At 53.9% G+C, this 26,556-nt stretch overlaps 1 protein-coding gene across 4 annotated transcripts in view; it reads left to right on the top strand.

The window, feature by feature from the left end:
* The window catches only part of MGAT5B (alpha-1,6-mannosylglycoprotein 6-beta-N-acetylglucosaminyltransferase B), an 83,306-nt gene extending 76,295 nt beyond the window's left edge, over window positions 1-7,011 (top strand). For 3 of the 4 annotated variants that reach the window (XM_073886019.1, XM_073886018.1, XM_025859829.2), the window contains 3 exons: window positions 3,458-3,532; window positions 4,713-4,969; window positions 5,468-7,011. In XM_073886019.1, coding sequence (XP_073742120.1) covers window positions 3,458-3,532; window positions 4,713-4,969; window positions 5,468-5,666 — 531 coding nt within the window. In that variant the 3' untranslated portion in view covers window positions 5,667-7,011. Of the gene's footprint in view, window positions 1-3,457; window positions 3,537-4,712; window positions 4,970-5,467 lie in introns of all 4 variants that reach the window. The other variant, XM_073886020.1, reaches the window with a different exon arrangement.
* Window positions 7,012-26,556: the final 19,545 nt, after the last annotated feature.

Below are 26,556 nucleotides of genomic sequence, written 5' to 3'. Positions count from 1 at the left end.
GCTCTTTCTGGTCGGACACGGGAGAAATCGCCGCCCTGGGGACGGGCCTGGGTGTCTGGGGTGGGAGGAAATTTACTTTACATTGGTTTTCCTTTTGATTTATTTGTTACATGCACATCTGTTTAATTTTGTTAATTAGTTAATTAAAAAATGACAATAACAAAAGGGTCAAGGAACCAAAGTTTTGCAAGTCTGCCAAGCTGGGGCTTGCAGGTGGGCCCCAAACCTGACCACCCTGCTGCCTTCAGCCCCTTCAGGGGTCCCACCCCTCCCCCCAGGCAGTTCACCCCCTTACCAAGAATCACCTGGGAGGTGGTTAAAATGTGGGTCCTGGGCCCGTCTTCTGATTTTTTTTTTAAGATTTTATTTATTTATTTGAGAGAGAGAGAGAATGAGAGACAGGGAGCACGAGAGGGAAGAGGGTCGGAGGGAGAAGCAGACTCCCCGCCGAGCAGGGAGCCCGACGCGGGACTCGATCCCCGGGACTCCAGGATCATGACCCGAGCCGAAGGCAGTCGCTTAACCAACTGAGCCACCCAAGCGCCCCCCGTCTTCTGATTTTAAAGATTTTTTTCCGAGAGAGAGCGAGCATGAGTGAAGGGGAGGGGCAGAGGGAGAAGCAGACTCCCCGCCGAGCAGGGAGCCCGATGTGGGTCTTGATCCCAGGACTCCGGGATCATGACCTGAGCCGAAGGCAGTCGCCCAACCGACTGAGCCCCCCAGGCGCCCCCCTTCCTGTCTTCTGATTCTAAAGGCCCAGGTGTGGCCTTGGCATCTGCATTTTCAACAAGCAGCCTGGGCCGCTCTCATAATCCTATTTTAGAGAACCGATTGAGGGCCACCGTCAGAGAACACAGCTTGTTCTGCAAGTCCTGGGGCCTTTCATGGGGAGAGGGAAGAAGAAAGACGAGGCACAGGGAGGAGCTGAGAGAGACCCGCTGTGCCCCCACTCAGGGGTGGGTGGGTTTGCCATTGGCACCTCTCTGTGGGGTGGGGGAGGCCAGGCCAGCCCCTGCCCACCCCCTCCCTCCCGCGCTCATGACCGTGCAGGACCAGCACCTGCCGGCCGGTCAAGACTGGTTACTGTGCGCACCTGTGGCTAGGCCTAATGAGGGCCGTTTCCAGGCAGGCTGGCTCCTCGGGCGGAGACTCATGGCAGGGGGGACGTGGCTGGCTGATGCATGTTACCGTGTGACATGGGCTTCAAAGCGTGGGGGGGAGTGACCGTGGAGCAGGCAGAGTGGCGTTTGGAGGGGAACTCTCTCCTCTGGGGGGTTATCTATAACCAGGGCTGGAAGTCGTGTACCCCAGGGGTGTCCAGGGCACCGCGGGGCAGCAGCTGGTTGCTGGTGTCGCTGTGGCTGTCGGCCGAGGTCAGGACGCAGAGGTGCACAGCGCAGGGCTGGGAAGGCTGCCCCGTGGCTGGGCTGTGCGGTGGTGGCCGGTGCAGGACCTGGGCTTCTCTGGGGATCTGGAACTGCCCCCAGATTAAGAATGGCCGCTCACAGTGGGAACTGGGGAAAGGCCACCGAGTGCGCTCTCGTCCCGAGAAACTTCTGGTGGCCTCAACCCATTTCAAGGGGAGCAGCAGCCTGAGGGTCAGGGATGCCTCTAGGCAGAGGGCCCGGGATGGGCCTCCAGCCCTTCGAGGTGGGGTCTGCAGGAAGCAGGACCCGCCCGGCACAGCTGAGGGGGCCTCTGATGCTGCTCAGCTCTGACGAGGGGACGGGAGGCCACTCCCACCTGGGAACGAGGGTTAGATCACACAACCTGGGCTGCTGGCTGGAAAAGGGCATAAGTCAGAATTGGGCTGGGCCAGGTGGGTGCCCATCCCCGCACATACAACACACACACACAGATATGTCTGCACACACACATACACACACAATACACAGATACACGTACATACACACAGACACGCACACACACAAACAATATGCCACACACACGTGCACACACAACACATACATGTGCACACATGTACACACAACACATACATGTGCACACAACACATACACGTGCACGCATGTACACACAATGCACACACAAACATACATGTGCACACAACACACGCGTACACACAATGCATATTCGTGCACACATGTACACACACGTGCATACACAACACATACACGTGCACACATGTACACACGCACACAAACACAAGCATATGTACACACACGTGCTCACACAACACATACACGTGCACATGTACACACACGCACACAACACATACATGCGCACACATGTACCACGTGCACACACAACACAGCGCACACATGTACACACATGCACGCATATGCGCACACAACACATATGCACATGCATGTACACACTGCACACAACACACACGTGCACACATGCACGCACACACAACACACGCGCACACATGTACACACTGCACACCCAACACATACATGCGCGCACATGTACACACACGTGCACACAGAACACACGTGCACACACGCACACACACACACACACACACACACACACACACTGGGGAGAAGGGAGGGCAAAGGCCCAGTCTGAGTCTGGGACGGGTCATCCCCATGTCCCTGTCCAGCCACGGGTTTCCTCCAGGGTGGCTGTGTACTGGGCGGGGTAAACGGGGAGAGGCTGGTCAGCTAAGAAGAGTGCAGAGGTGGTGGGGTACCGACTTACAGTAGGTGGACACCCCCTTTCACGCTTCTCCCTATTCCCCTTGCTCTTCAGTCCCCAGCTCCTCCACCCAGCTGCTCCCAGCCACCCCCAGTGCAGGCTGCCGTGTAACCGTTAGCTACTTAGACGGACGGTCTGGCCTCTGCTGGGGACGCGTGTCTTAGGTCCTTCCCAGGTGCGTGGCCTGGGCAGGAAGCCTTACCGATTCATCTCATTTCATCTGACAGGGAGATGCCATTGTGTTCTTTTTCGTGAACATTCTTCGTTCTGAGCAGAATACAGGCAGAGCTGGAGATGCTATTTCCTGAGCACCTACTGTATACCGGGCACTATGCCAGGCAGTGGGCTCAGTGGTAGACGAGACGAGCCATAGTCCAGTTCTCAAGGGACCTGTAACTCGGGAGACACGAGGGGTAAATCAGAAATGATGACACAGGTGCTGGAGGAATTCTCGGGTGCCCCGAAAGAAAGTGGTCCTGTAATGGGTGGCCTGGGGCTCAGGGACTGCTTCCTGGAGGAGGTGTCACCTAAGGGAGGGTGAATCCATCTGGTTGGCTGTGGGAAGAGCAGGCAGCATAGCCCAGGAGGGGATGGGGAGTGCAGCTGGGAAGAGGGCGGGAGGGAGTGGGATGACCCCCAGGGCCACTGGAGGGTGCACCAGGGGTCCGAGTGGAGGGGCCGGGGAGACGGGGTGATGGACTCCCTGGGCACACCAGATTTCCACCCCCCGCAACAGCCAGGTCTAAGGGGGCCTGGGGTGCCTCCTGCCCCATGTGTCTGCCCATCTCTCCCACAGGTAGACCCCTACCTGCCCTACGAGTATACCTGTGAGGGGATGCTGGAGCGAATCCATGCCTACATCCAGCACCAAGTAGGTGGGCCCTCCGCTCTCTGCCCCAGGGGCGGGGGGGGGCGAGGGAGGGGCTACCCGAAACCCCATCAGACCAGAGGAGGGGGCCTAGCCATCTCCAGTGCCTGAGGAAGCTCTCTCTGCAAGGGCTCTGTGCCCCTTAAACTCCTGCTCCTCCTGCACCTGTCTGTTTCCATTCCCCTGGGGATGCACGAGTGTGGGGATGGAGATGCAGGGCCGTCCTGCTCTCCTCCTGCTTGGAGACCAGGGCCTGGGTGGGTTGGCGGGCGCAGGGCAGGGCAGGGGGGGTGCTCTGGGTCTCCAGCTCTAGAACCCAGCCCAGTACCACAACACAGAAACACAAAGACTGTTATTTTGATAAAGAAGTTGCTTAAAAGTTTGGTAACTGGTTGAGTGACTGGTGGGTATGGAAAGCCCCCACTCCCCACCGCACCCCTAGGGATGAGCAGGTGAGACTGGGTGGAGATGAGGACTCTGTGCTGAGAACCCAGGGGAAGGGGCCGCTGGAGGAGTCCCGCCTCCCCCTCCCGGCCAGGATATCTGAGCCGCTCTTCTAGGCTCGGGGCTTCTAGGGCGGATGGCTGGGAGGGGCAGGGCCTGACTGGGCCGCAGTTCTAGGTGTCGGTTGCTTTCTAACCATTTGATATTCAGACAGATGGGCTGTGGCCTGTGTCTGCACCTTGTCCCCCAACATTAAGGGCTGGAGAGTGGCTCTAGACCATTGCTTTATGGACAGGAACACTGAGGCCCCCAGCAGGGAGGGCTGGGTTGGGTCAGGGCCAGAACCCGGGATCTCAGCCCCCAGCCAGCCACAGGGATGTCATCATGAAGCTCACAGAAACACTTGTTGGGCCCCACAGGTGGTTCCTGGAGCTGACCGGTCAGGGAGGGAGAGCCCCGCCGGTCAGCCCCGGCCCGTTGCCCCTCTGCCGCTAGGGCCCATGGGCTTCAGGGTAGAAACTGCGCCTAACTGAAGTATGATGGGCTGCGAGGCCGTGCAGGGCGGGTGGCTCTCAGGCTGGCCTGAGTTCAAATTCTGCCTCTGCCATCCAGCTTTGAGGCCCTGAGCAGGTTCTGTGACCTCTCTGAGCCTCTGTTTCCCCAAGGCCACGCCCCCCCCGGTGTCAGCCCGTGGCATCTGTGTCCCCTTTCCCGGCTGACGTGGCTTTCCTCCTGCCAGGACTTTTGTGCAGCCCCAGGCCCTGCCCCACCAGGGGCCCGGGCCCCACTGAGTCCCTTCGTCCTGGCCCCCAATGCCACCCACCTGGAGTGGACCCAGAATGCCAGCTCCGCCCCCGGGGCCTGGCCCCCAGCACACTCCCTCCGGGCCTGGCTGGCCACCGCTGGGAGGGCCTGCACGGACGCGTGCCTGGACCACGGGCTGGTTTGTGAGCCCTCCTTCTTCCCCTTCCTCAACAGCCAGGACGCCTTCCAGAAGTAAGTGAGCCTCCCCCCCCCGCCCCCCTGCCCCCCTGCCCGCCTTCCTGGGCTGGCCCAGCCTCACTTACCTGCAGCTCGTCACCCCATAACTGCCCTGCCCTCAGCCCTGCCCGCGGTGGGGGGTTTAATGCTCCCCCGTGAGTCAGGATGATCCCAGAAGGGACCTTCTGGACAGGTGTCCATGTCACGGCTGCCACCCTCTTGGTGAAGCCTCAGGCCCTGCCAATCCCCGCCCACCCCCACCCCTCCCTCAGCCTCTGCCGAGCCTGTCCCAGCATCTTCTAGGCCCAGGGTTCCTCCCAGTGGGTCAGCTTGCAGCTCAGCCCAGCTCCCCACCTGTCCTCCTCTCTCACAGCCGGGAGAAGGAGCTGCGGCCCGGGCTTTGGCCTGGTGCCCCCTAGAGACATCTTCCCTGCTTGGGGATGGGATGGGCCGGGGAGGGGAGGGGGCGGTCCCAGGCTGGGGCCGTGACCAGTGCCCGCGGTGCCTGTCCAGGCTGCAGGTGCCCTGTGACAGCACCGAGTCAGAGATGAACCACCTGTACCCGGCCTTCGCCCAGCCCGGCCGCGAGTGCTTCCTGCAGAAGGAGCCTCTGCTCTTCAGCTGTGCAGGCTCCAGCACCAAGTACCACCGGCTCTGTCCCTGCCGAGACTTCCGGAAGGGCCAGGTGGCCTTGTGCCAGGACTGTCTTTGAGGGCGCCCACCCGTCTGGCCCTCCCTGCCGCCGGAGAAAGCACCAGCAGATTCTGAGCTCCAGCGACCCGCCCTCCCCTCGACGCCCCTGCGCTGGAGCTTCTTCTTTGGCCCGGAAGTGGGCAGAGCAGACCTGTGCACAGGATTAGGGGCGGGCCACTCATCCACGGGCCGAGTGCCCACCCCAGGCAGGCTCCTCGACCTCGTCCCGGGGCTCATGGCAGCGTCGTAGCCAAGCAGCTCTGGGATTGGTCAGGGGCCCCAGTGGCAGGAGCAGGTGGTCAGAGGCCCCTTGCTTTGGGCAAGGCCAATTCTGGACCAGACTAAGGGCCCTGGTCCTTCTTAGGCCCAGGATGGGGCCTCAGAATGTACGCGGAGGGAGCAGGGGCGGTGTGCCCGATGGCCCGCTGAAGGGTCCAGGGAGAGGGGAGTGATGTGTGAGGGGTCGGTCTTGTCCCTCTGTGGTTGTTTGGGGTGTGGACAAAAGGAACAAGGGACTGGGGGACACTGTTCATGCCTCCTCTCAGCCCCACCCCTCCTGCCTTCGCCATCTCCCCCTCCCTTCTATACTTGGGGCGCAGCAGGAGTGGGGGGCCACCTGGCTCCTGGGTTGAACTGTTTCCCCTCTCCTGCTTGCTCCAGCTCTTTCCACTTTGGGCTTCTCCCAAAACTCATCTTGGCATGACTGCGATTCCAGGCTGTGGATTTGTCCCCAGAGCCTCAGTCCCCAGCCCAGCAGGCTCTGGAACCCCACCCCCCAGCATCTCGTGTCGGCAAAGGCTTGGGGTGGAGCTTCGGCCCCATGGCACGCCCAGCCCAGCTCCTGGGTCCCAGGCCCACTAGCTCCCAGGTAGCCCCCACCCCCTCGATGCTGCCCGTCCCCACCTCCAGCTTCCTCCAGCCTCAAACCACCCCTGCACCCGACTGTCATCTCTGTATGGTATGCCTGCCCCAGCCCCAGGATGCCCCTTCCCTTCCTCCCCGTGCCCAGAGCCCTGCCTGTTTAAACTGGTAGGGCCTTCAGAGACACTGCCACCCCACCCCATTTTATAATCCCACCCGCCGCCCACCAGGCAACTCCCCCCCCGCCAGGCCTGTCCCTCCACCCTGCCAGGGAGGCAGCCCAGGCCCTGAGAGCTGGCAGAGGGGAGCCAGCCCTTGTGGGGCTGAGCAGGGGCCCTCCCATCCAAGACCCCTCTCCGGGCCTGGGTGGCCCCTGCGGCGGCAGAAACTCGGTGGTCACCAAGGACCTGACCTGTCGGGGGAAAGCAATAGAGACACTCTTTTCTCTCTCTCTTTTTTTAAAGATTTATTTCTTGAAATAATAAATATTTTATTGGGATGTGAGGTGCAGAGGAGGCGTGTGCTGTTTCTCATCTTTTCCTGGGACGCCCTGGGCGGGGGGGTGTCTATCTTGGTGCCCCGGCCCCTGCTGCATATTGTCATTCGGCGCACACAGGGTGCCTGGGTCTGCAAGGCTGGAGCTCTCTGGGTCAGGCTGCCCAAGGGCAGTCCCTGCAGGGGCCCCCCAGCCTCCGCACCGTGGCTCCAGGGACCCTGCTTGACGAGCCGGGCTGTCCCCACTTCATTTCACCTCAGGCTGGCCTCTGTGAGGTCAGAGAGCACAAATGTATTTTGATAAGAGCCTGAGCCAGATCAAGATAAATCCTAGCTAATGCTTACTGGGCGTATATTCCCCTTTACAGTTGAGAAAACGGAGGCACAGAGAGTTTAAGTAACTTGCCCAAGGGCACACAGCTTAAAAGCAGTGAGATGGGCAAGGGGGGAATCATTTCAAAGTTGCTATGAGGATCAAATGACCCAAAAGGGTGACAGCCCAGCCTGGTGCCCCGCCTGCAGCTCTGCTTGCAGTTCTGTGATCTGCAGATCTGTGAGCCGGGACTTCCTTCTGGCCAGGGGTTCTGCTCGGGGATGCTCCTTCTGCAGCCCAGGGCCCACCTTGTGAACCATTGGTCTCGACCCCGCGGGTACCATTCGGTGTTCCATCTATTTTTAATTCATTTTTCATTTGCAATTCCCCGATGGCATCGGATGCAGAGCATCTTTTCATAGGCTTACTTGCCATCAGCAAGACACCTATGAGGGGTCTCTTCAGGTCTTCTGCCCAGTTCTAATCAATTGTTTGTTTCTTATTGTTGGGTTTTTTTGTTTCTGTTTTTCTTTTTATTAACCTATAATGTATTATTTGTTTCAGGGGTACAGTTCTGTGATTCATCAGTCTTACACAATTCACAGTGCTCACTGCAACACATACCCTCCCCAGTGTCCATCACCCAGCCACCCCATCCCTCCCCCCTACCCCCGCCCGACTCCAGCAACCCTCAGTTTGTTTGCTGAGATTAAGAGTCTCTTACGGTTTGTCTCCCTCTCTGGTTTCATCTCATTTCATTTTCCCCTCCCTTCCCGTATGATCCTCTGTCTTGTTTCTCAAATTCTACTTATCAGTGAGATCATATGATACTTGTCTTTCTCTGAGTGACTTTTTTCGCTTAGTGTAATACCCTCTAGTTCCAACCACGTCGTTGTAAATGTTATTGTTGGGTTTTAAGAGTTCTTTGCATAGGAGCCTACTTCTGAGTCCTGGCAAGCTTTGAACTCAGGTGGGGTGGGGGCAGAGGGTGGGGGGCGCTGGCTGGTAGGAAGAGAAGGAGAAGCAGACCCCAGATGCTTGGGGGAGGCTGTGGGTTCTCTGCCCTCTCCGCCCTGGACCAGCACGAGGCCCCCCCCTCTTCAGCGTGCTGCCCCCCACCCGTCACCGAACAGCAGAGGAGATAACAAGCCCAGGCTGGCCTCTCCACCATCCTGCAGGTGACGTCACTCTCCCCCCACCCCTCCCTGCTTACAGGTGACGTAACAGGTCTGATGAAGTCCCTCACCAGCCTCTGGAATCACCTGGGGAGAGTCAGCCACCCCCCCCCATCCTGGCTGCCCGCAATCCCATGAACCCTACAACTCTGAGCAGGAGTGGGCATCTGAAGTTTTAACAAGCTCTCCTCCTGGTGTTTCTGCTGAGCGTCTGATGTGAACCACTGGGCTGACATTAAGACAGGGTAGCTCCTCTCTGCTCCCCCACCTCCCAGCTCAGCTCTCAAAAGGTCTGGTCCGGTTGAGGACCTGCCTGCATGTAGCATTTGAAACCCTGCCCTTCCTTCCGATCTTGATGGCCCAGGGTGAGAAGGGAGGAGGCCGGGTCCAGCCTGGGGCAAAGAAGGCACACGGGCCTCAGCTGACTCCAAGACAGTCCCAAGTTCAAGAGCAGAAGAGAGCCCTGGGAGGCTATTGACCAGCATCCTTCCCCAGAATCAGGGAGGCTGGAGGGCAGCAGAGGGGGCAGGTGTTAGGAGTGAGTTGGACAGTTAGGGAGTCAGGGCCAGAGTCCCCAACAAGAAAATATGGAGTCAGGAAAGCTGAGATGAAACGGCACTGGCATTCTGTTTTGCAGCTTAGGCAGGACTACACTGACATTCTGCTTTGCAGCCTTTGCAGAAATGACTTCTGCAAAACGACCTAAAATAAGACAATGAACCCCAAAAGCATTTGTCAATGTCGTGGGCAAAGAGCAGGTAAGACCTAAGCCACCAGATGTCAACAAAAAAAGACCATCAGCACGTGGACATGAACCTGATAGGTAGACAGATACGTGACCAAAGCCCTGATTGGCAGGACTCAGCACACCCTGATTGCTTAAGAAAGTTCCACAAAAGAGCTCATAAAAACCCCTGAACTTAGAAGCTCCCGGGGCAACCCACTCGGGCCTCCCTCCCTCTCCGAGAGCTTTGTACTCTTGCTCAATACACGTTGCTTCGCTGCCCACGACTCTCGTCCGGTCTACCTCTTCGTTCTTGGAAGCCGCGCGACCAAGAACCGTGGGCACTCAGGGACACACATCCTACCACACAAGGTCCCCTCTGGTGTCCGCAGAGGCCTGGGAGGCATTGCCAATTTGGTTTGTTCTCTTGGTCACCAAGGTACCCTCCTAGCGGGGGCTGGGCCGGGCGGGGCTGGAAGCAGAGCCGAACCTGGTGGATTTGCCTTCCCTGGCAAAACGTCCTGGCACCGTGGTTGCCCCCCTTCCCTTCGGCTAACCCCAAAGACCCCTCAAAACCCCAACCTGCTGCTGCGGGACCCCACCTGACTGCACTTCAGTTCTTCCTGCATCAGGTGAGGGAAATGATCCTAGGACCCAGTGGGGTTGCGGAAGAAACCAGGTTGGGCAGGTCCAGGTCCAGGTGCAAGCAGGGAGATGAAGCAGGTGTGAGCGGCTGGGGGCGGCTAGGCTGTGAGGCTCAGGACCGCCTCCAGGTGCTCGGGGCTCAAGGAGCTCCTCACCCCTCCCCCGCAGATGAGAACCGTCAGGCTCCAGGCCTGCAGCTGCCCAGAACGGACGCCAGATATTCTGACACCCAAGCCTGGAGGGCCTTCCTGGAAAGAATGAGATGGCAAGTGGTGGGGGTTGTAGTGTCCCCCCCAAAATATGTCAAAGTCCTGCCCTCCAGCACCTGTGAATGTGACCTTCGTGGGAAAGAGAATCTTTGCAGATGTAATTAATGAAGATGAGGTCCTACTGGATTGGGGTAAGCCCCGAGTCCAATGACAGGGGTCCTTAGAGCGAGAGGGACACTTGGACCCAGACACACCCCGGGGAGAAGGCCGTGTGCAGACAGAGGCGGAGACAGGCATGATGCAGTGAGACAGCAGCTGATGCCCACGGGCTACGGGCGACCAGAGACTCGGAGGGGCCGGGAAGGAGCCTCCCCCCAGCCTTCCGAGGGGGCACAGACCTCCAGAACTGAGAGAATACATTTCTGTTGTTTTAAGCCCCCAAGTTTGTGATAATTTATTACCACAGCCACAGGAACCAATACGGAAGGGGTCAGATTTCTGCTGCCTTTAAGGATCATCACAGAAGAGGGAGGTAACCACCAGCCCAGAGGCCTGAGCTGAGTGTCCCCAGGGTCATGAGCTGAATGGCCCCCCGGCCAGGCCATTGGTCCCCAGAACAAAGCCCAGACCATCTTTTCTCAGAAGAGCATGGTGGTGCTCACTCTATAAAAGTTCCAAGAAGGCTGGCCCAGGGCTGCAGGCTGAGTGCGGACCATGCCACCCTCCCCTCCAGACACACACAAACACCCAAACACGGGCCCCGGGGCCCCTGGGAACAGCACCCAGGCCCTGGGAGCAGGAGGGGGACGGGCCTAGAGCCCAACTTCCCAGGGGGGATTCTGGGACTGTCACCCTCGTGCTGATTCAGCCTTAGATCATCTCCCTCTGACTCTGCTAAAAATAGCCCAGCCCTAACTTCTGCACATATTTGAATATTGGGCTCAAGAGACTCGTGATGCTGGAGAAACAGTGCGGCTGGTTCTTCCCACATTGAGGGTGAAGTGAGCAGAACAGAGGCCATGTGTTTCCCGGTCAAGTCTCAGCTGCCTGCCCTGGCCCCAGCCGCCCAGGCCTGGCCACCAGCCGCCTCCCCCTTGCAGACTCTCTGTTGGGGTCCCCGGGGCTGGCATGGGCTTGGGCGTTTGGCTTTTGGAGTTTCAGGCTGGGGCAAGGCAGTGAGGGCTCCTTGGGAGCCCACGGGACGCCCCCAGATGCTCCCTACCCTTGCCCTACGGCCCCTCGATCCCTTAGAATCCCTCACCTGTGCCCACCTCATTCTGGGGTCCTCAGAAGGTAGGAGTGGAGGGGCGGGTAGAGGTTGTGAATTCCTAGCCTTATCTACAGCTGGATCTGTGTCTCATTTCTCATCTTGTTCCTTCTCCCCATCACTCATTCATTCAACAAACATTCCCCCCAGCACAAGTGTTTGCTGTGACACTTGGCCCAGAGGGTGCAAAGCTTCCCATCCAAAGCCTGTGTCTTGGGCACCAGTGTCCAGCCTGGGCCTGCTGGGGTTCACTGGGCTTCCTGAATCTGATGATGCTTCTTGTTCAGCAATTCTGGAAACACCTCGGCCTGCACGTCTCCCTGTTTCGCCTCTTCCACCAAAACAGACCAGCCTACTTGCCTCGCTGTTCAGGAACTCTGCATGTTTTCTGCTTTCTCCTTTCACGAGGCTGTAGTCCGCAAGGGTCTTGGTTCTCCACTCCGACCTCAAGGCCACACCCTTCATCCCCATGGAGGGAGCAACATTCAAACCACTGGTCCCGGGGCCTACATGGCCACACTCACACACTCACCATCTGGCTTTCAAATCTCTGGGTTCTTTTGGGCCTCTGGGGCGTACCCCTCCTTCCTGCAAGCCCAGCTCTGCCTTCACCTGGACCCTGCTGTTTGTGGTGTTTCTTTTATTTTCTGGTGTTTTATAAAGAAGAACTTTCCATGGGGCACCTGGCTGGCTCAGTGGAAGAGCATCCAACTCTTGATCTTGGGGTTGTGAGTTCAAGCCCCACGTTGGGTGTAGAGATTACTTAAAAATAAAATCTTTTGGAAAAAAAAAAAAGCTTTCCAGTTACCTAGACTGATATGGGATTAAGTTGGCAACCTTCCAAAGGGAGGCTTACATTTAAAAAGTGGCTTCTCTTCTGGAAGAAATGTACGCACATGCACACACACACACACACACACACACACACACACACACACACACTAACTTGGGCCTTGGAATCAGCCAACCCTGGGGTCAAACCCTGTCTTTGGCACTTGTCACTAGCTGTGACCCTGAGTAGTCAGCTGTCTGAGCTTCAGCCCAACAGGTAGGGAAGTGCAGATAATACATCTGAGTATTAATTTCCTATCATTGCAGTAACCAGTGCCCACAAACTCAGCATCACAAAACAACACTAATGTATTATTTTATTATTATTATGTATTATTTTTCAGTCAAAGTCCATAATGGGTCTCACGGCTAAAATAAGGTGTCAGCAGGGCCACGCTCCTCTGGAGACTCTGGGGGAGAGTTCATGTCCTTGCCTTTTCCACCTGCTAGGGACCACCTGCGTCCCTTGGCTTGTGGCCCCTTCCTCCATCTTCAAAGCCAGCACTGGCCAGTGGACTCTTTCTCACATCTTATCACTCTGACGCTGACCCTCCTGCCTCCTCCTTCTGCATATAGGACCTCCGGGATTACATCATACCCACCAGATAGTCCAAGATGATCTCCCTATTTTCAGGTCAGCTGATGAACATTTAAATTCTGCAACCTTCATTCTTCCCTGCCATGTGTATCAGTCCGGGTTCTCCAGAGAAACAGGTGTGTTCTTCTGACATATAGATGTCTACATATACATGTAAAGAGAAAGAGATTTATTTTAAGAATTGGCTCACATGATTGCAGAGGCTGTGCAAAAATCTGCAGCTGGAGACCCAGGGAAGAGCTGATGTTATTATAGTTCTGCCCGTGGGCAGAATTTTTTGTCTCAGGGAAGACAGTCTTTTGTTCTACGCAGGCCTTCAACTGATTGGATGAGGCCCACCCACATCCTGGAGGGCAATCTGCTTTCCTCAAAGTCTCCGTATTGAAATGTTAATCTCATCCAAAAACAGCCTCATAGAAACATCCAGAATAATGTTTGACCGCCTGTCTGGGCACTGTGGCCCAGTAAAATTGACACACAAAATTAATCATCATATAATCTAACATAATATATTCACAGGTTCCAGAGATTAGGATATGGACATCTTTAGGGGGGCGTTATTCTGGTGACCATTACTACCTCTGTATTAGGGTTCTTTAGAGAAATTCTCCGGTCCAAAAAGCCGGAGAATGAATATATTGTCAGGAATTGGCTCCCGTGGTTGAGGAGACCTCCAGGAGGGCCAAGGGTATAGCGTCTGTCTGAGTCCAAAGGCCTGAGAACCACGTGAGTGTAAGTTTCAGTCCAAAAGCCAACAGACTTGGGGCGCCTGGGTGGCTCAGTCGTTAAGCGTCTGCCTTCGGCTCAGGTCATGATCCCAGGGTCCTGGGATCGAGCCCCGCATCGGGCTCCCTCCTCTGTGGGAAGCCTGCTTCTCCCTCTCCCACTCCCCCTGCTTGTGTTCCCTCTCTCGCTATCTCTCTCTCTGTCAAATAAACAAATAAAATCTTTAAAAAAAAAAAAAAGCCAACAGACTCAAGACCCAAGAAGAGGCAATGTTTCTGTTCAAGTCTGAAGGCAGACAAAGGCCAGTGTCCCAGCTCAAGGCAGTCAGTCAGAGGAGTTCCTCCGTCACTCACAGAAGGCTCAGCCTTTCTGTTCTTTTCAGGTCCTCAGCTGATTGGACGAGGCCCACCTGCATTGGGGGAGGGCCATTTGCTTTACTCCATTTACCAATTCAAATGTCAATTGTCTCCTCCACAAACACCCTCACAGGCACACCCAGAATAATGTTTGGCCAAAAACCTGGGCACCCGGTGGCCCAGGCAAGTTGATACATGCAATTAACCAGCATACCTTTTTGTGGGGAAGGTTTGAATCCCGTCACACACCAGGGTGCTGGGGCTAGCTCCCATCGGCTTACAGAGGCGCTTGTTAGATTTTCAGGACTTTTACAAGCAGGTTGCTAAATTGTTGGAATCTTGAAACCGGCCATGGTGAGAGTGTTTATAGTGTGGAAATCAGCATGTGCTACACATCAGAGCTTTTATGTCTTAGTTGCATTTTGTTTTCCTGAGAGTGGGTTTATCCCACATGCAAGGCACCTCAGCCACTGTTTAGCAAGTGGTGATTCTCTTCTCTTTCTCCCTTTGGCCGAAGCCAGAAATCCTCACTTTACCCAGGGAAGCAGCTCTCTGCGAGTGGAGGCTCGCCCTGGTGGTGGGGGGCAGTTTTGCCAGCCCAGCCTTCCCCACTCCCACTCTGCCTTCCTTCCTCCCATGGTCTGGAGGTCCTGGCAGCACCCAGCCTGCTCTCTCTCCCACCGCAGGCCCAGGCGAGGGGTTGGCGGGCAATACGCCACTGCAGGCCAAGCAGGGCCCTGCCTCCCTCTGGCCACGCTCAAGAAAATAATTAATAATAATTAATGAATAAACCATGTTTATTGCAAGCCATTCACCACAAAAAGCCTCAGGGTACACTGCACTTAAACATAATTAAAAGTGGCATCTTTTAAACATTGATTTGAAACCAAAAAAGCTGGCTCTGTTGCCCAATGTGGGTGCCCCCACATGTCCCTCTGATCCCAACTTTGCCGATGGGCCTGGAAAGGTGGGAGTGAGGGTCCTCATCACGTGAGTAAGGGTGTAGCCGGAAAGCATGGGAAGGGTCCAGGGGAGTGAGGCCCCAACGATCAGAGTGGGTCTTCAGGTGTGAGAGGGCTGGCTGTGGCCACCAGCGGGGATGGAACCAGAGGCCCCAGAAGCAGGTGGCCACCCTCCACGAAGGGGCAGGACAAAGCCCCTGGTGCCAAGTTCAAACCACTTGGCCCCTGTGTGCCTGCTAAGGACAAAGGGAGGTTTTCCTGTCTTAGACTCAATGCCCCGTGTTCCTTCTCTAGCCAGTGATGGTGATTCATTCATTCATTGAGCAAGTGTTTATTGAGTACCTACTAGGTGTCGAGCACTGTTCTGGGAATGCTGCTGTGCACAAAAGAAGATGCCTGATGTCATGGAGCTTCTATTGTATCTGGTAGAACACAGTTTGTCTGTTGGAGCTCCGGCCTCATGGCACGCCCAGCCCAGCTCCTGGCGTCCCAGGCCCACTAGCCCCCAGGTAGCCCCCACCCCCTCGATGCTGCCTGCGGTGGGGTGTTTAATGCTCCCCTCTTTCTCCCCCTTCCTCAACAGCCAGGACGCCTTCCAGAAGTAAGTGAAGTCTGTTATAGAGAAAATCTCTAGCAAGGAGGAGAGAGGGATGGTTATAGGTTTATAAGAAGACCTCTCGATGGGATGACATTTGAGCAGGAAGCTCGAGGAAGTGAGCCAAAAGGAAGAGCATCCCAGGTAGAAGGAACAGCCTGTGCAAAGGCTCTGAGGCAGTTGCAAGATGGAGGAAAGGGACTAGCATGGATGCAGCAGAGCCAGAGAGAGGGAGAATGGTGATCAGACACTGTTGTCTCTACAGACCACCCGAAACTCCAGCCCCATGCTGGCCCTGGACTAGACCCTTGAGGTACGGCGGTCGATCACCACAAGGAGAGGCATTTGAATGGCAGGGAGAAATGTTGTAATAGAACCCTTGCCAGGGCTTCTGATGATCGGTCAGGTGAGGGACTGCACCGTAAGAATGTGGGCATCCCAGGCTTGAACAAGGATGGTGGAGCCCAGAGAACCCTTCCCTCTGCATCTCCCATCTCTCCAGCAGCCCCCAAAGTCAGTCTGGGAGGTACCTTCCCCTAGGGATTGCCTCCATCTCTCTCCAACTCGGTCCTCAGCTCGTTTCCCTGGCTACATCAGCCTCTTTTCCTGTCGAGGCCCCCTTGGGAAAACGCACTACATGAGGCCGTGAGTCACTATGGATAATGACTGCATCCTTTCCCTTCTCTTGGGGGAAAGGATGGAATTAACAGGAGATAGGAGGGTACCAGCTCCCCCCCCCCCAGAGATCAGCCATGAGAATGTGGACCATCTGCAGCTGCCCTGCTCCCTTGTAGCTCTTTCTCTTAAAGTCAGGAGATGCTTATCCCTCTGAGCCCCAAATAAAGCTAATGAAAGCTTGTTGGGATGACACTGAGGACCCCCAAGTTTTGCCAGGAGTGGGAGAAGTAGTAAAAGGGATTAGAAGGGTCTCCACATCTGCTAGCATGGTCGCTTGGCTGTCCGCAAAGGGGGCTGTGCTGAGGACTGCAGACCCAACCTCCCCGCTTCCCCCTCATCAGTAAGCACACTCCTGGGCCCGGGACAGCGCTGTTGTTTTAAGAATCCTACCTCTGGGGGCACCTGGGTGGCTCAGTCAGTTAAGTGGTTAAGTGTTTTACTCTTGGTTTTGGCTCAGGTCATGATCTGAGGGTCCTGAGAGGAGCCCTGAGTTGGGCTCCTTGCTCAGTGCAGTCTACTTGTCCCTCTCTCTCTGCTCTCCCACCCCCACCCCCCACTTCTCACACACTCTCTCTCAAATAAATAAATAAAATCTTAAAAAAAACCGAATCCTACCTCTGGGAGAAGGCTGGAAGCAGGACAGGTGACATCCAGTTTGGTGGTGGTGTGGCATTGGACAGGAAATAAAGGAAAAGCAAAACCTTTTTGGCCAGGTTCTCAGCCTCTTGGTGTCCTACAATTTCAAATACTATTTTATAAAAGAAACAAAGTTGGTTCTAGCTCAGAAAGTTGTAAGTGTCATCTCTAATTTTGGAAGCTTCCAAACAGCTGGATTGGCCTTTGGGATCCTTGTTTCCATTCATCCTACTATCCATCCAGCCATCCAACCATCCATCCAACCATCCATCCATCCAACCACACATCCATCCATCCAACCATCCATCCAACCATCCATCCAACCACACATCCATCCATCCATCCATCCAACCATCCAACCATCCATCCAACCATCCTTTCATTATTTAAAAAGCAATGATTGAGGGCACAACCAGAGCCAAGCACTGTGTGTTAAGCCCTCAAGACGCAGCTTTGTCCCCTCTGTCTCTGGAGAAGGAGGGCTCACTTGAATGTTTAATGCCCCAGCAGAATTACAGTTTTGAAAAGCACACACTGCAATTCAGGTTTAGGCTGAAAGTATTAATTTCCTGGTTTTAATTATTCAATAGAAATTAATGAAAATGCGAGAGGAATCTCAAAGGAGCCTCCAACCAGCGGGGGTGGACAGAGGCAGAGGCAATTTGCACAAAGTGGAGTCTAGGGAATAGGGTGAACTCAAAGGCCAAGGGCCCCAGCACCTATCCACAACCCAGCCAGCCTATGAGCTTCCCAAGGGCGGGGACCCTCCTGCAACAACCCTGAGTTGGAGTTTGCTCATTCATTTGGGGGCTGGGTGATGGGGAATGCACTGTGCCCCATCTGTGCCAGGTGCTATGTCAGAAGCTGGGGAGATGAGACCCAGCTCTGCCCTCAGGGAGGGATGGATGAGTGACTTTCCTGTCCCATCATAAGAGATGCAGCCCTGGTGTGATGACAACACAGAGCAGGGGGGGTATTCGTTGAGTCCAGAAGACTGAATTATTGAGGGGTGGGCAGCCCCGGGGCTTGGGGAATGGGGAGAGTAGCTACCGTGGGAGGTGGCTTCCCCAGGAAGGAAGAGGATCAGAGCTTTGGGGTGGATGATTCCAAGGGTGGAGAAACCTGGGTCCCAGACATATGACAGGCTCCCAGAAGGGATGGCACCCAGATGTGAGGACGGATCCCCAGAGCTCTGGCCTTGGGAGCCCTGGCTAAGGAGTACCCACACCCAAGCTTAGGTCCAGGCATACCGCTGCCTGTCTTTGAATGGACCACAAGGATCTTAGATGATGAGCATCTCCATGGGAACAATGTGGGGATAGAGATGGGGGCTTCCCCATTCTTGTGTGACCTCTAAGAAGATGGGGGCACAAAAAAGTGACCAAGTCCAAACTTCTTGCTCAGAAGTAGGGTTTGGAGTAACGTTTAACTTGATTTAGCGAAATGTTTTCTGTATCAAAGAGTATGAGAAGACAAGTCATAGACTGGAAGAAAATATTTGCAAAAGGCACATGTGATAAAAGACTGTGATCCAAAATATACAAAGAACTCTTAAAACTCAACAATAAGAATATGAACAACCCTACTAAACTGGCTCCCACACACCTTCCTCATTGTCCTTTGCTCTCTGCTGTGATTGTAAGGAGCAGTTCCTTGCTCACAGGCCATTGGATTTCAAGAATTCCTTTTAAAGTTTTTGTTTTGTTTTTTAAAATCAGAGTTTTTAGTTGCAAATAACAGATGCTGCCTTGGACTCACTACCACTGTTGCCCATCACTGGTCCTGCTTCTTCCCGAGGAAGGGGACCCCTTCTCTGATTGGTGGAGCCTCAGGGGACTCTCCTCTCTGATTGGTGGAGCTGCAGGGGAGTCTCCTCTCTGATTGGTGGAACAGCATGAGGAGCCCGAGTTCCCGCTACAAGGATGTCTGGGAAATCGACCAGGGCATTGCCCACTTCTGCCAACGGTGGCATGTTCCCAGACTAAGGAGGGGGTCAGATGCTGGGCAGCCGAAAACAATGACAAATGTCTACAACACTACACATAGAAACTTTGGAAAATCTAGACCAGTACAGACAAAAACCACCTACGTTCCGTCTACTGTTAATTTTAACATACATCCTCCCAAATATTCTGTGCCTGCATAGATATGTTTGCACAGCTGATAACATCTCATCTCTGTGGTTTTGTTTCTAGTCCTTCTTCCTGAAGGGTAGCAGAGTATGCCATTCCAAAATATGCCACTTTGGCATAAGGATTATTTTGAACTGAAGGCAATTGAGAAGGAGCAGACACAAGAAAACCTCTCTGCTCTCTCCCTATTTGCCTAAAAGCAGGACATGAATGTGTAAAGGTGCCCACCCTCCCCTCTCCCAGGAAGGACATAAATTAATCACCAGAGACACTCTAGACCCTTACCAGTCCGGAGACGCCCAGAGGAGTCTAGCTAACCTCGCTGAAGCCAGCCCCCTGTCTTCCATTGGTTCCCCCTGATATTTGCTGTCCCACAATTTATAGCCCTTGGACGCTTAGAGTCCTTGGTCTTGTCACTTCTCTATGGATTCATTGTTGTTTTGTTAAAATGCTGTATAAGCCCGAGTTCCAACCCACTTTGAGCTGTTCCTCACTGGGTACTTCCATACGTTAATAAACTCCGGTTTGTTCTCCCCTTGTGAATCTGCTTTCTGTCAGCCTAACATACAGACCCCAGCTGGAGACCAGCTGGAGGAGGCTTTTCTTCCCTACGTTCCTTAATAGCCTATCACAAGCATTTTACTTTGCCTTAGAAAGTCTTGGTTGATGTTATTTTCTTTTGTAAAGATTTTTCTTTATTTGAGAGAAAGAGAGAGCACGAGTGCGGGGGGGAGGGGAGAGGGACAAGCAGACTCCCTCCTGAGTGTGGAGCGCAATGTGGGACTCGATCCCAGGACCCCAAGATCATGACCTGAGCTGAAGTCAGACACTTCACCCACTGAGCCACCCAGGCGCCCCAGTGGTTGATGTTACTTTCAATAGCTGCGCAATGTTCCATCCTTCAGGGAAGTCAGTTATGATAAAATTCCAAATATGGAGCCTAGGCTGCAGCCCCAGGAAGAGTCCTCAAGCCCCAGCTTGTGGCAGGAGGGGAGGGTCTAGAGCTATCACTTCATTCTCACCGCCTCTGGGGCGTTTACAGGGAGGTGACCTCCAAGAGCTGGTCCCGGCTCGAGGAGGCCACGCACAAGGCAGTGAGGGACATGGATGAGCACTGAGGCGGAGAGACCTGAGTCCAGAGGCAGGAGAGAGCTCAGTGGGCCGTGCTGGGCAGGGCAGCTGGGATTTTTGCTGAGCCCGACGGGGAGGGACCACCAGGCTCACTGCACACCCAGGGCTCAGTGCCGTGGGGGGAAGAAGCTGGGCTCTGAAGAAGGGCAGACCTGAGCTGGACTCCTACCTTCTGTGTGCCTCCATGCCCTGGCCGGAAATGTGGCCATTTCCATGGCACTCACGTCCTGGGGTCGTTGAGTGGACACCAGCATCTTCCCGATGGCCTGCTGTCTAAGCTTTGTTTTTGTGGTAACAACATCCCTGTTTTCCTTGGGAAGACACCTCTCTCCCTTGCTGGGCCTTCTTGGTGGCACATGACCCAAAGCAGATCAGAAGTTCCTGCCCTGGCCCTCCCAGGACCTTATCTCCAAGAGTGACAGGAGACAGAGTTTCCAACTAAGGTATAGGCCTGCAGCCACTCCGGCCCCTGTCTTCTCCCCCATCTGGTTCTCCAGCCTCCCCACAGGCTCCAAGCTATCAATGCAGCAAGCTCCTGAGTCTGCCTAAACCAGATGGAATTGGTTATTGTGTGTAACCGAGTACCAGCTGATAGTAATTACCGCTGGGGAGGGTTCCCATGCATCAGGCACTGTGGTTATTGAAAGACTGAAAACACAGATGTACCATGGCCAGACTGTATGCAAAAACAGAACTCTGACCCACAAGTGCAGTCACCAGCCCAGGACACCAACCCACTGTCTGCAGTCACCAGCCCAGGAAGCCTGCCTACCCGCTACAAGTCAGCCTTGGAGGAACCCCGACCACTCTCTCCAGCAACCAAGCCAGGGGCCAAACAAAACCCCTTGTTCACCATCAGCCCAAACAACCAGGACTTCACTAATAACCGTCAGATTCCCTAATTTTTGTGCCCCCTTCCTACTTAGGACCAACCAGAGAAAGCCAAATATGCACCTCTAACCCATTTCATAGGAAGCCTGGCGCCTGGCTTGCCCACCGCCAGCCTCCACCAGCCTCCACCAGCCTCTGCCAGCCTCCAACAGCCTCCGCCAGCCTCCGCCAGCCTCCACCAGCCTCCAACAGCCTCCACCAGCCTCTGCCAGCCTCCGCCAGGTAAACCTGAGACCTTCCTTCTGTTCCACCAGGAAGCATTCCACTCCCCTGCCTGCCTTCGAGTTTTGCCAAGACGAAAGCGATGGGACTCCAGCGGACTGAATCATTAGTATTTGTCTGCTCTTGTGTGGTTGGTCGCCATTTATTTCCACATTATTTTCTAGAAAAACTTAGATAACATTTACTGGATACACAGTCACTCTGCGTAGATTAACTCCATGCAGAGAAAGATCTTGGAATGAGCAACAAAGGCAACCAACAAAAAACCCCCACCCTATAACCAGGTGTCCTGTCCAGCATGGCTGTGGGGTCATCTCTGCTTTTTTGTTATCTTTGAGCTATTTTACAACTCTGTGTATTGGAGAAAACAGATAAGAATGCAAATCATCGTGTCGGTAAAAATGCACATGACTGAGTTTGGTGGCACGCAGTAGATTATTGCCCCGTGGCCAGTTTTGCTTGTGTTGGAAGGTTCACTGCAATATTCCTGACCGTCTGCATACCTATGTTCTTTAAATTCTCCTTTGAACCAGTTGTAACATCTTGGTTCCCTCGTGAATTAATGAGTTCAAGAAAATCTTTGACACATGTTCATTTTCTATTTGATGAAGCTGTGATTTTGCCTTTCTAAAAATTATCCTTTAGCCATGTCTCATGGTTTTTGAGATGAGTACTATTATAATCACTCATGTTATAGGGGAAGAACCTGAGGAACAGAGAGGTTAAGCAGTTTGCAGAAGGGCACACAGCTGGGGCCAGGATTTGGCTGTAGGACTCTGGCTTTACAATCTATGTGCCTCTAAGAATACTTGAGCTCTGTTATTTATTAGCCAAATCCACAAAATGGGTACAATATTTACAGATGAGAACTGAAGCACAGGGTGGTTAAGTAACTCATCCCAGGCCCTGTGGTTACTAAATGGCTGATTCTACAACAGAACAGCTGTGCCCAGGAGTGCTGGTGTGAGGGTACTAGGGGAAACACTGGTCGAATATTAATACAGATGGTGGCTAACATTTAGGGAGTACTTTCTAAGTGCCAGATCCTGAGCCAAGAGCTATACCCAGATCATGTCATTTACCCCTCTCAACGGCCCTACAAGGCAGATAGTTTTTAAAACATATTTTATTTTATAAGTAATCTCTATACCCACTGTGGGGCTCGAACCTACGATCCCAAGATCAAGAGTCACAAAGGCAATAATTTTATTATCCCATTTTACAGATCAGGAGACTTGGAGGGAGGGAGTAAATTGGGTCTCTCTTCATCTCTGGGTTTATTTGGGGCTGAGCTTTGCAAGCTGAGATGCGTCCACGAGGGCCCCACTGGGATCTGCCTTCAGATCTGGTGTGTGTGCCCCTTTTGAGCTCCCTGATACCCCACCCTCCAGCCCCCGGCCTCCCTAACTCCACCACAAAGACTCAGTCCCTTGACTTCGGAGAGGCTGGAGACCTAGCACAGACTGACCTCCCTGCCTAATCTCCCCAGCCGGGCTGGGCTTTGGGGCCCCCAGCCTTGAAAATCTGCTAATTATCCCAAGGGGGCAGGAGTCCAGTCTCCTGGGCCCGGTGAGGGGAGGCATAGTGTCAGGGATCGGCTTCATCTGTTTACTAGGGACTCTCAAGCTAATTGAAATGAGCCGAATAGCTGCAGGGGTGGGGGGCCTAGCTGCAGGGGTGGGGGGCCAGGGCGGGCAGAGCAGCCAGGCTTCCTGGCCAGCTGCTGTGTTATGAAACATTAATGAGGAAAAAACACGGGAGCAGCCACTTCGTTTGCAAGGGAAATGACTTGACAGGGGCCCTTCATTTGCAATCTTTGGGCTCAGAGGTTTTGATTAGCAGCTGAGGAAAAGGTCCCTCCGGTTTTATGCATGAGGAGCTGTGCTGGGGCGCCCAGGCCCACTCCCACCCGTTTCTTCTCTCTTCCCAGGTGGGGTAAGGAGAGGAGGAGTCAGGGCGAGAGGTTTCCCAGAGGAGCCCCCCCTTGGTGGTGAGGATGGAAATTTCCCAGAGCAAGGCTTCTCCCTGCTTGTCTGTGAAGTGGGAGCTACAAGATCTCCATCCTGAGGCTTGGGGGGAATTTAATGAGCTCAGCGTGGAGGTGCCTGGCTTGGAGCAGGAGCTAATGTCTGGTGCCATCCACCCACCCAGTGACTCTGTGGAAGCTCCAGCCCCTCCAAACCTACTGCCCCTCTGCTCCCCCCAGGCCCCCCTTGAGCTACCTCTGACCCAGACCACCCCCTTTGGGCACTGGGGACATACCTCTGCTGGGAAAGTGAGGCAGGTGGGGGCACTGAGCAAGGTGCTTGTCAAAAGTGATCTCTCTGACTACTTGGAGGGACAGTGTCCCTTTAAAAGTTGGACATTACTTTTTGGTCCTTTTCTTTCACATCCTTCCTCCCTTCCTTGGGTTTTTTCCACCTACTGTAAGGCTGCATTTGCTAGACCCCCTGCTCTGCAAACATGATGAAATGTTGCACTAAGCCCTGCTTGGTGCTGCAGGGGCTGGAGGCTGCACGCCTGGCTGGGGCCAGGGATAGGCAGCCAGCAGGGCCAGGCAGGTGAGGGATCCAGAATCTTGACCAATAGCAATGTGGCTGTGTCTCAGGACAATGGGTATGGGGAGGGAGGTGTGTGCCCAGCATTCACCTTCCAAAATTCCTGAGGGTCACAACCATGGCCTTGGGAATGCCCAGGCTGGGGGTCTCATGAGCTCAGCCTCTGGGGCTTGGTTGCCCCTCAGGGATGAGTCAGGCTGTGTCAGAGGTGGGAATCCCATCTCCGTGTGTAGGGCACCCTGCCGTGTGTACCTCTTAGACCTGGGTGAAAGTCCGGCTCTGCCACTTACCAGCTGGTGGTCTTGGACAAGTTCCTTAACCTCTGAGACTCAATTTTCTCATCAGAAGATTGGGGATGGGGACGCCTGGGTGGCTCAGTTGGTGAAGCATCTGCCTTCGGCTCAGGTCATGCTCTCAGGGTCCTGGGATCGAGTCCTGCATTGGGCTCCCTGCTCAGGAGGTAGTCTGCCTCTCTCTCTCCCTCTGCCCTTTCCCCCTGCTCATGCTCTGTCTCTATCTCTCTCTCTCTCTCTCAAATAAATTTTTTAAAAATCTTAAAAAAAAAAAAAAAGAGAAGATTGGGGATGACTGACCCTACCTGAAAGGGTTATTGGGAAAGTAGAGATGATGTAACTAATGTATGTGACCACCGTGGGTCTTCAGTACACAGTAGCTACCACCCTGACACTCATCAGATGGTGTTTCCTGAGGACTGGGTGGGGAATGGGGCGAGGGGGGTGGACAGCTCTGCCTTAGGCCCAGGATCCGCCTCCCCCTGCCCCAGCCAGGCACCCACCCTGTGGGAGATCTCATCTCCTTCCTCCTACAGCCCCAAGTGAGGCTCTCATTGAGGAGTATTAATGACCAGGAAGAGAAGAAGGAGATGGTTGCTGCTCCACAGCTGTCCCGGAATTAGTCAGATGGTTCCCTGGGAGCCCCTCTTTGAGGGCATTGACATCCCTGGAGTAAGCCCGGGGCTCACAATTTCCCTGGAACACAAACGTGGGTGGGGATTGAGGACACAGAGCCTGGGTGCTCCATCTCCCCTGCAGCCTGGTGTGGACTTCGCTGGTGTCTGAAGGCCGGGCTGTGTTGCCCAATGATGATGGTCCTACAAGGCCCGGGGGAGGCTGCAGAGCCGTTAGCATCTGAACTTTCAAGTCGAAAGGGCCTGAAGTTGGAATTCTGATTCCACCTTTCCCCAGCCACATGAATGGGAGCAAGTTACTTAATTTTTCTATGTCTCAATTTTAAACTGTAAGGTGGGGATACGAGAAATAACAAAAAATAAATGACATAAAGCATATGAATAACTGTGCCTGGGGGGTTGCAAGCATCAATAAATGTTCAATTTCATTTGTGTTATGAGAGCTTCTATTTCCTGTCAAGCCCCCGTTCAATCTTGGGATGAGGCTTCCATTTTGAGGACTGTGCACGTGAGCATCTTCCAAGTCCTCACTGAAATGCAAATGTGTGAGCATTAAAGGAATTCACCCACAGCAGCAAAGAGCCTTGGCGGCTGGGGGTCACCAATCCCTGGCAGAGACAATGTAGTTGGGCTACGCTGGTGGAAGGCACTGCAGCCCAGACTTTACCGTGATGGAGCTGCAGAACGATGGGGGAGCAGCTGGCCACAGACAGAGCCCCCCAGAGACTCTGGGCTCAGGTTGACAGATGTTGTAAAACACAAGAGAACTCGGTTGCTGGGACAGGGGTGTCACAGGAGGTCTGTTTAAGAGACACCACACCAGTGGTAGCTGACCCTCCCACCTCCTCTACCTTTCATCCAACCCAAACCTAGAAGCCTCCTTGATAAAGAAGTTGAAACAACTGTTGGAGAAGATAAGGCCACTGAGCTGCAAGGCCACCAATGGGATGGTGGCATCCAGGAGGAGATTGCAAAGCCCTCCCATCCAGTCCTGGGAATTGGTGGTGGGGCTTTAAAAATAAACCCTGCTTTTACCCTAGCCTATACAGAATTCTCACTCCAGAGGGGATAGGGAGGCACAGTGACCCAATAGCAGAGGAAACACCAACTTGCCACCTAGGCATTTTCTGTTATACATGATGAGCCACAGAGGGTCATCTGGCATTTGAGGAGGGCCACCAGCCTGAAGGGAGACACAAGAAAACAACAAAGACACTGGCCAGAGAAAGCAGAGATGATTCATGGGAGGGCAGATAGCATTTAAAACCTCTGCTGAATATTCAGAGAGATTAGAGAAAATGTTCTACTTATATATAATAAGGACTCAGTTTGGTTAGGGAGAAAAAGACCAGAGAACAACTAGAGAGCTCTTGAGATTAAAATATATATATATATGCTTGCTAAAATTAAAAGTCTAATAGAAGCACTAGAAAATAAATCATCGCAAAATGCGGAACTAGCAGAACAGGTAGGGAACATAAAAGCAAAGAGAAACAGGCTCAGTAAAGAAAGGTGAGTCAGACTAGCGCCTCACTACCTTTCAGTGAAACCAGATACTTGGAGAAAATGGAACATTCCTTCTAAGTTATAAGGGAAAAATTTTCCCAACCTAGAATTCTATACCTAGCTAAACTATCTGTCAATAAACCTTAGAGCAAAATAAAGACATTTCATACATGGAAGGACACAGTTTATCTTCAACATACCCTTTCTTCAAAAGTTTCTGGATGATATAATTCAGAGAAATCGGGAAATAAATAAAGAGGAACATACAGGATCCAGAAAACTGGATCCAATCTGAAAGAGGAGTCAAAGGAAGTTTCAAGGTTAGAGTGACCAACTCATTCTGGGTAGCTTTCTTGTTTTCAGCACTAAAAGGCTTATGACATTTAAGCCTGGAAACCAGGATTATTGGTCACCCTAGGCCAGAGACAGTCAGTCAAGATTGCCACTCAAGGAACATAGATTCTGAGATT

This window comes from Callorhinus ursinus, unplaced genomic scaffold, assembly GCF_003265705.2.
Source record: "Callorhinus ursinus isolate GAN/ISIS: 27379988/994484 unplaced genomic scaffold, GSC_fseal_2.0 scaffold68, whole genome shotgun sequence".
NCBI classification, from domain to species: domain Eukaryota; kingdom Metazoa; phylum Chordata; class Mammalia; order Carnivora; family Otariidae; genus Callorhinus; species Callorhinus ursinus.
The sequence above is the reverse complement of the archived record's forward strand: the minus strand, read 5'-3'. Positions and strand labels throughout refer to the sequence as shown.